General features: G+C 43.1%; 1 protein-coding gene across 2 annotated transcripts in view; it reads right to left on the reverse strand.

Moving 5' to 3' along the window:
• LOC311266591 (adenylate cyclase type 1-like) overlaps positions 1–9,586 on the reverse strand; it is a 40,020-nt gene extending 30,434 nt beyond the window's left edge. For both annotated transcript variants that reach the window (XM_084369006.1, XM_084369005.1), the window contains exons 1-3: positions 8,484–9,586; positions 3,767–3,916; positions 3,349–3,467 (exon numbers count right to left, since the gene is read on the reverse strand). In XM_084369006.1, coding sequence (XP_084225132.1) covers positions 3,349–3,467; positions 3,767–3,916; positions 8,484–9,092 — 878 coding nt within the window. In that variant the 5' untranslated portion in view covers positions 9,093–9,586. The remainder of the gene's footprint in view (positions 1–3,348; positions 3,468–3,766; positions 3,917–8,483) is intronic.

The raw sequence follows: 9,586 nt of genomic DNA on the forward strand, positions 1-9,586 counted from the left end.
ACGTTATAAATACACATGCAGGAAATGCTCTTCCATTGAAACAACGGTGTGATATTAAACTGTGCATGCTCATAATCGAGAGCATTTTTGAAAATATATGAGCTCCTGTATTACCACCACTAAAAATAATGAACATTTTAAGTCAATATGGGGCTGATATTTCCGATATCTTGTTTGTTACTTTGAAGTCATATTCTTTTTCTTTTAGTGAGTGATTACTACAATATCCCCCTGGCTGGATTTTAATCAGATCAAACACTGCCCACAGTCTTAGAAAGTAATGAAGAAAACTCGGAGTACATTGTGCTGCACACTGTTTACTTTCTAATTACAGTCCGCCCAAATCACATAAATCATGTCTGCATCCAGTCTAGATCGCTCTCAAAGGGTGGCGCTATCTGAAGGAGTTCAAGGCACGAAAGTAATCAGCAGAGCTCCACTGAGATGTGTCCATATTTAACCGCCGTGCGTGCGCGCACACACGTGCGCAACACGCACGGGCAAACACACAGCGTTATGCAACAAGAATTTAGTCTCCATTGCATTTAATCCCCTGTAGCAACTTAATCCTGAGGCTAAGCAAACCCTTCTCCTCAAGCCTCCCTGCTGCTCTGAGAATACAGAGGAAAGGAGGGAGAGAAGAAGATAAGGAAAGGAAATGAGGAAATGTAGCATGATAAAGGAGATCTGGCAATACAGTAAGAAACGCAGATTAAAGTAGATGATGAAGAGGAGAGAATTTATAGATTGAAGGGAATGGAGCGGTGAATGCCACGCTTTCTAACATACTGTTTACATGTGAAGGGTTAAAAGGTTGTTCACAGCTGCAGGTGTCAGAAGAGTGAAGGTCATGACTCTGCAGATCTGCAGTTTTGGATTGTAACTAAGTGCATTTACTTAAGTACTTTACCAAGTAAGATTAACAGGTACTTTACTTTACTGAGAATGTATCTCACACAGTATTAACATGCAAAACATATAATCAGTTTAGAAAATATGATTCGTTGCTTCAGGTTAAACTAAACCAACGTAAATAAAGTAGTAAAATTAGCTCCAACATTGAAATGCTGCTCACATGTTAATGAATCTGTAACAATTAGACATAATAATATTAATATAACACAAGACCAAAGTAAATAAGCAACATTAAGACATTAAATGTGCTTAAACCAGCCCAATCAAGAGACTATCTGTTGGCACTGTAAATTTCTGCAAACCATGAATATGTTACATTTGTATGTTTCGTAAGAATCATATCAATACTTCCACAATACGTGTCATATCAGGTTCAGATCACATCATATGAGTGGATTTTCATGTCAGGAAGAGGAGGGGGTAGTGGTGGTGTGAGAGATGGACGAGACGGCTGCCAAGACCATTGTTTGAGACGCACAATCTGATATGGCCGTGTTGGTGTTGTTCCTGGAATATCATAATTAATGTTGATCCAGGAGCATCAGCGAGACCGACCAATCATAGTTTTGCAATGTCATCGCTTAGCAACTTGGGCAAAAAGACCAGAAAAATACACACATGGAAGAAGTTATCCTTCCAGACACGTGTTTAACGATGTGAAAAGGTATATTTTAACCCAAAGCACATTTTCCTAAACTTAATGGAGTATTTTAGTTCCCTAAACCAAACCAAGCATTTAAGTTACCTGAACCAAACCAAGTATTTTAGTTCCCTAAACCTAAACAAGTATTCTAGTTCCCTAAACCTAACCAAGTATTTTACTTCCCTGGACCAAACCAAGTATTTTAGTCCCCCAAACCTAACCAAGTATTTTAGTTCCCTATACCTATCCAAGTATTTTAGTTCCCCAAACCTAACCAAGTATTTTAGTTCCCTAAATCTAACCAAACAACGACAGAAAACTGAATAGAAACCAAGAAGAATAAGTAAATAAATAACACACTCAGCCACGACAGCTCGCTCCAGATTTGGACTTCCTGGAGCCACATTAGTTATGATGTTCCAGGAGCAACACCGACATGAGTCACAGAGCTTCTGTATGACGTCACAACAGTGTGATTGGTCACTTGCAGTGATGGCCCTGGAACAACATTAATTATAATATTCTAGGAGCAACAATAACACAACAATAACGTGAGGACCATTTCCAGCTGTGCTTGTGGTGACACAGGCAAGTCGCTACATGATCTTTTCTTGACCCTGACCAAGTGTTTTTTGGACCTAAATCTAAACAGACCATCAGCACAGTGTTATCACAGATAAGGAAGATTACATTTAACATATTAACATATTCAACATATTTGCAGTTTGCAGAAACCTGGCGAATAGCTCAAACTGAAGGGCCAGCCCAGAGACATAAAATTGATTAATAGCTGGTGTGTTTGCTGGGAGGAAGAAAGGTGAGGTAAAAAAAAAGATCGATGATGAAATGAAGGCAAGAAGTTGGGGATTTACTGAGCAATCAAGGTATTCCCAACTAATTCTGCAAAAAATTGTGTCAGCTTTGTTTTGATACAGTACGACAGCCAATGTCCTCTGAAGAAGCAGTTATTATAAATTCTCAAAGAGAGAGACTGGATCCAAGAGAGAGAATATCCATTAACTAGAGATTGTGCTACTGTGAGATAATTTATGTGCGGTAGCGATGAACCTTTAGCAAAGAGTAATCTTAAGACAGAACACATCGCTCTCAAACTGCTGGCAACTGTACGGCACATAACAAAGTACCAGAGGGAGCTTCTCGTCACTAAGCATCACTTAATCTGCCCTTCTATTTCCCCAGTAGGATCCCTCACTCCAAAAGCCTTGTTTCCCCCAGGGGCTACTGAGATATGACAGCCAGGGAGTTGGCATATGCACCACTGGCATGTTAGCCTCAACGCAGAGAAATATGATCGGATTTGGGTTATTTCCTTTTTTTGCCCATATAGCATTTCTCTCCATAATTTGCCCCCCATATTAAACAAAAGGAAAGAGCGCAGCCTTATGTCTTTGGACTTTTCAGGACTGATCGCAAAGAAGTGACTCAGGGGCCAACCCTCGATATTCAACGTGAGGAATTAAATGTTTCAGTTTTTGCAGCCTTGGGCGCTGTTGATGTTTTAGGACACTGTTGGGTCAGATCACACTACACTGTGTAGCCCTAAGTGTTCTTTCCAAAGGACATGTTTGGTCAAGTTATACAGTTCATTTTCAGCATGCGCCATGATGCATCGAGACAGCGTTTACGCCACTACTTCTCCCATGGAGAATACAGTTTTGTACTAAAGACCACTGTTAAAATTGGTATAAGTTAAGACAATTCACAGCAAAGAGGGATATAAATATCACTGGGATTGGTCTGCATTGGTCGTGTTGATGTGAGGATCCTACCTGACATTGTCATGGCGCTGGATGTAGATTTTGTGAAAGATCCTTTCTGGGGGCTTCAGGAAATCCTCTTTCATCTCCATAGCTACGTTCCTGGGCAACAGACTCATTAGCAGGCGCTCCTGAGTGTGTGTGCGTGTGTGTGTGTGTGTGTGTGTGTGTGTCAGAGGGAGAGAAAGAGAGAGAGAGAGCAAAGAAGTAAGTTAAAATATACATTCATACAGTCAAAGTTATCATAGGACAAAGTGTTAGTAGCGATAAGAAAATGTGCGAGACATAGAGGCATGAAATCTAACAGAAATGAATAATGTGTCGAAATGACTCACGGCACAAGATAGAGAGAAGGGGGGAGGGGGTGGGGGTAAAAAAAACATAGACACATATTTCATTTTACCAATAGCTTGAGCTCAGGTGCCCGTACCTGTTTCTCGTTCTCGTCCTCCATGCGGAGTCTCTCCTCGATGCAGTTGCGAGCCTGCAGGAAGGCCTTCCTCTGGGCTCGTTCTGTCAGGATGCGCACAAACAGCCCTGACAGGTTGACACTGGTGAACAGCACTGTGTTGGCAACCAACTGCAGACAGGAGAGAAAAAAAAATTTGATTTCCTGACACATACGGTGCTAGGCAGTCATTAGGAGACGCTGTGAATGTACCGACTATCAGACAATTTGTGTGTTTGTATACACTCTTCACACTTTATCTGCGAGTGCGCTTAATAACCTTAGATGTGAGAGGAGGATTTGTAGTTTCACGCATGTACAGTACATTATCAGATTTTCAACATGTCATTTGATTGACGCGCGTACATGATGCTCATACTCGTTAGACAGTAACAGTGAAAGCGTGCCTCTCATTCTGAAGCCCTGAAACCAGGGGTTAAGTATCCTAAACGGAGTTTAAGTAGAAGATCTTTTGAGATTTTTTTTTATGAAGGTATTTATTATTAATTCCCCATTTCTTTTTTCCGATGTCAGCTGATATGAAAACTTTCTTTTAGAGCTGATAATGCAGAATATGATGACTGTAGACACTACAGCTTATTGTTAAACTGTAACCTCTCCTGCCCCTGCTACATATCTCTGTGACAAGCGCTTGATAACCACATTTGTGAGATTATTACAAAAGATGTGTATATATCGGCCGACATAACGATATCGGATTCTTTTAGTATCGCATCGGCCTCCAAAAATCCAATATCGGTCGAGGCTCTGTAATTAACTACTTAGATTTATAGCAACCAGTGTATAGAGCTGCTGTATGGATCCCTATTCCAACAGGTTTTACTTGTCTCACTTGGATTCTCTCATGTATGAAGCAAAATGATTGAAAACTAAATCCACAACAACAAACCTCCTCCTACATGAGAGATGGGCGAGAGGGTGGTGGGGCCTAATATTTCTCTATTTTGGGGTCTGTGACATTAAAACATTTCTGAATCCGTGCCCTGCTTCATCCATCACAGCGGATGCACAGCAGCATGACTGCTTCAACCTTGTGCAGGACACAAAAGAAAAGAGCATTTTTTTCCTACTTGACGGAGGTCCGCTGGCTGCGACTTTGTACACAAACCAAACAAGGTCCTATATTCACCTCTGGAGTGTACACAAGCAGGCTGTCACCCCGGGCAGTAATTGTATATTCGTAAAGAATAAAGGTATTCATTCTCTTTATATCTCGGCTCGTTCATCATCAGTGTTTTTTTTCTGAAGATGGAGTCAACAGTGGAGCGTATTTGACCTCAGGAAAAGCTATTACAAATTACACTGTTCTTCACTTGTAAAAAATACAGTGTCATTTCAGGGCGCTGGTGTTTCAGCGAGCATCATAAACACACTGTCAAAGCTTTATACAGTATACACACAACTTCTCAACTTTAACAAACTTCTATCACTGCAGACAGGCATGTTTCCCAGTCCGATGAATAATGCATTGCCTTGAAAAGACTGTTTTTGGCAGCAGCGGTCTGTCTTTGTGCTTGGCAGGAGTGCTGGCGAGCATCGGCATGTTCAGACGATGCTCGAGTTACTCTACAGCCGCGAGTAAGTAAACGTTGGCATCGGAGTTGAGTGGTGTAAAACACTCACACCTCTGCTTATCTGTGGCGATAACCCCAATTTGACTCTGGGCAGCCATAAATGATCCTCATGCGTTGCGTTCACTGACAGTAAGATATACTGTACAATACATATGTACATACATAATAATACAAGCTCTGAAATATTTATTTTTTCCATAACTGAATTAACAAGCTGTTCTCAGCGGAAGTCTCCAGAACAGTGTTTGAAGCTAGAAAGGTGGCAGGGTCCGCCACATGTACACAGAGTAAAAATGATATGAAGTTGTGTTGTCCTTTAAGAGTTTAGTTTGTTAAGGCATACAAAAAAAATCAATCAATCAAGATCTTTCTCTTCTGATTCAAAATTCTCCCCCAAAACAACATAGTGCACCTTTATGGTTGCAAACGTGTATCTAACATTTGAATATACAGTGTTTCATGTTCTCACTGTTATACTTAAATAAAAGACTCCTGGGCTTGGTTGTTGTTTATCGCAGCCATTATAGTTTGACTATGTTTTGCATTAGGGTTTAATATAATAGCTGATCCGTGTTGTTCTCCTTCTTCTGTTTAACCAAGCCGGCTTTATCTAGACATGCAAGGTTGTAAACTAATGCCACATAACTCCAAACTTGTTAGCGTGTCAATAAAATGTGGCAGTGAGAAGAATGGACTATATTCTTGACAGCACACAACAACAACAACAACAACTCAAGAGCAGGGAGCGAGAAATAACCAGGTTTTCAACCAAGTTATATTCTCCACAACAGTCGCTCCAGTAATAAGATATTTCAGGTAAAGCAGACAGTACTGCAGGCTGAGTGCCTGGGACCTCGGTGGGTGGTTGGTGCGAGCCTGGGCTGCGCGGGGTCATGCCACACAGCTCATCTCTAAGCTTAATGGATTAGCTATCTCTGGTAGTCCAGCTAACACTGTCCTTCACATGGCTACGCAGGTATCTCATAGCCTACGTACAGGGAAAAACAATCTCCTCGGCAAATACGCTGTCATCATCCGAGGGCGTGATGAACTGATCGCGTCTCAATTTTCCTTTGCCAAGAAATGCACAATCTTCGTGTCATACGGAGGCAGAAATGTTCCATTACCCCTGGAGGGTTTGACTGATGTGACATATCTTCTTTCCTCACACCTGATGACAGTCTGAAATGTGTGTGAGGGAGAGAGAGAGAGAGAGTGTGTGTGTGTGTGTGTGTGTGTGTGTGTGTGTGTGTGTGTGTGTGTGAGAGAGTGAGAGAGAAAGAGAGTGTGTTTCATTGTGACAGAAAAAGGTGCCAAGATATAAATGTACAGAGAGCAGTGTATCAATTTCTATTTCAGCTTGGGAAATGGCATGCATGACTCTGCCCTCTTTTTCATAACTGAAGCATATAGTGTGGTGAAAGTGTGTGTGAGTATGTGTGTGTGTGTGTGTGTGTGTGTGCCCCTCTGTTTGCCCTACTTCAGGATGTCAGTCTTGTTCTTCATTCCCAGCCAGCTCCTTTGGGACTGAATCATATCCCTAGGGGAAACAGCCGTGAGCAAGTACAGACTGCTCTTTTTTTTTTTTTTTTTTGTCTTTCCTTGTTTTCTTTTTAGGAGCCTTCAGGTATGCACGACCACCCGCTACGTCCTATACAGTAGTCCACTATAACCTGACTGTAGTAGAAGTCTTACCAGTCAAAAATATCTCATTACACTTAAAGGGGCACTACGTAGTTTGGGAGAAGAAATTCAAACTCAGAATTTTAACATTTACAATATTAACGGGGTAATAATAAATATTTATTTTTTACATAACGGAATAAACAAGCTGTTCTCAGAGGGAAATAAGGTCCCCAGAACACTGTTTGAAGCTAGAAAGGTGGCAGGGTCCGCCACATATAAACAAAGTAAAACAGTATGGAATTGTGTCGTCCTTTAAGGTCAGTTTGTTTATTCAGTTTATTCAGGCATGAAAACGTAGAGAGTTTGTTTATATAGGCAAACAAACAAAACAATCAGTCAGTGATTGAAATAGCTTCCCCAAACCTACATACTGCACCTTTAAGACTCAATCGTCTAGAAAGGAGCCCAATAAATGAGGCTTGTTTTTAGACAATTTAGTTTTTTTTTTACTCTTTGCAACATTAGCTACTGTTGCTCTCTGTCAGCAGAGCAGAGAGGCGCTCGAGAACGTGAATCGAGCCACATCCTTTGGACTGTCGTTGGAAAACCCGACCCGAGTCCTTCACAAAGAAACCCACAGTCCTGCAGCATTAAACAACTTCAACAAATCGTCCACAGGCTCGTACAGACGGGGAAGGTCTCATTTTGTCGCCTCACATAGGGCCGATAACAAGCGATTAATACATGCACATGACTAAGAATTTGTTACACGGAGCCCCTTTAAAGTCAATGCTTTATGTGTTATTGATCACTGGCCTTACTATATGACAATGCTGAAGTTGTTTAGTTGCTAATTTAGGTTTGGATCGCTCTAAATCTACTAACCTGAAATTGGAAATAAAAATGAAAAGGTTAGGATCGTGTACACTTTTCCTTGTGTCAGACTATTTTTTAACACCATGGTGATGAAGGCTGGTTGGAGGGGCACCCTGGGATTTGTTTTCTCCCTTGGGCCCCAACAGACTAGGATCACCACTGCTTGCGTACACTGCTTGTTCACTTATTTTGTCAGTCCAGTGTACACATGCAGAACTGCATACAGGTGGGATGTTCTTGTATTTCTAGGTTAGAAACACAGTCTCACTTTGTGTTCGTCCACCAGAAGTTCTCCTTTATGGTTGACAGGAGGTAGTTTTTTCTCACCAGAACAGGTTGTGGCAGAATTACACTTTTTTTTTTTGGTCAAATTCGATCAAAGCCTGAGCAAATCCCATCAAGTCAAACCACAGTGGTGGGAGCTGTCCTCGGTGCTGATCTGAGCTCCTGACAGTGTTTTCCACTGCATGGGTCTATATCATATGTCACTATACTGTACGTGCATGTAGAGGAAAGCTGGACTGACTATTAAATAAAGGCTTATTCAAGGTGAAACATTCACATGAAACCCCCTCGGATGAAGGTGAAAGCATTGCACGTACCGTTCTCCACAGTTTCTGTGTCTTCACCGTGACAGAAGTGGCGGTCACAATCAAATGCGAGATGGAGACCATTATTCCCAACACGACGGCCAGCAGCGTCCGCACGGGCAGGAGCGCATAGGCGACGAAGGTGACCAGGATGAGCTGCCACATGCCCTGCTCCGGGGACGTCGGGGGCTCCAGCCCCATCGCGCCGAGCGAGAAGGGACAGCAGAGGAACGAGAAGGTGAAGCCGAAGAGCAGCGTCAGGTTGACGATCTGCTGCAGCTGAGTCACTTGCAGGTACTTGACATTAGTTACGATGAAGAGGGACACGAAGATGACACAGTGCACCGGATGGGACCCCTTGGAGATGGTGAGGCTGGGGCCGGACAGCAACTCCACCACGGCCAGCGTCGAGGACATGAAGATGAGCACGGCCAGGGCTTTGAGGGTGGAGGTCTGCTCCAGCTTCAGGTTGTAGTTCTGGAAGAGGGACTCGAGCTCCTTGCAGTCGAACTCGTCCTCGCACACGATGGTGGTCAAGGGGACGCCCGGTGGACAGTGACTTCTCTTTCGCCTGGTTTTGACTTTCTGAAACGGTATTTCCTCCATGTCAGTGCCATTCATAAACTGAATACCTGCTCACGGCTGAGGTCAAACCGAACACGCCGACACGGAGCGGGGAGCCAGCGGGGGAGGAGGGGGTTGGAGGAGGAGGAGGAGAGGGGGAGAAGACGCGCACAAGCCCGGCTGGAGGGAGGCAGAGCGTCCCAGATAGCCGAGACTGGCCGGTGGCCACCAGACGCGCTCCGCACTATCCACAGGTTGAAGTGTGTTGTTCGGAGGGATCAGCTGTCACAGAAAGCTTCATGCTGCGGCTGTGTTTGCATGCGATCTGCAAAAAAAAAAATCTCTCTCCTTCTCTCTCTCTCTCTCAGATGTCTTCCTTTGAGGAGCAGCGCGCACGACGTCTAGTTCAGATGGTGATGGTAAAAGCTTCTTCTCTTTTTTTTTTGTTGCGGGGCTCAGATAGGATCACGCCTGCGCATTATGAGGTGAAGATAAGACAGGTCTCAGCTACTCAACGCACAGTCAAGACGATCACATCCATCACACACACA

Source organism: Pagrus pagrus (assembly GCF_965226575.1).
Source record: "Pagrus pagrus genome assembly, chromosome: 12".
Classification (NCBI taxonomy): Eukaryota; Metazoa; Chordata; class Actinopteri; order Spariformes; family Sparidae; genus Pagrus; species Pagrus pagrus.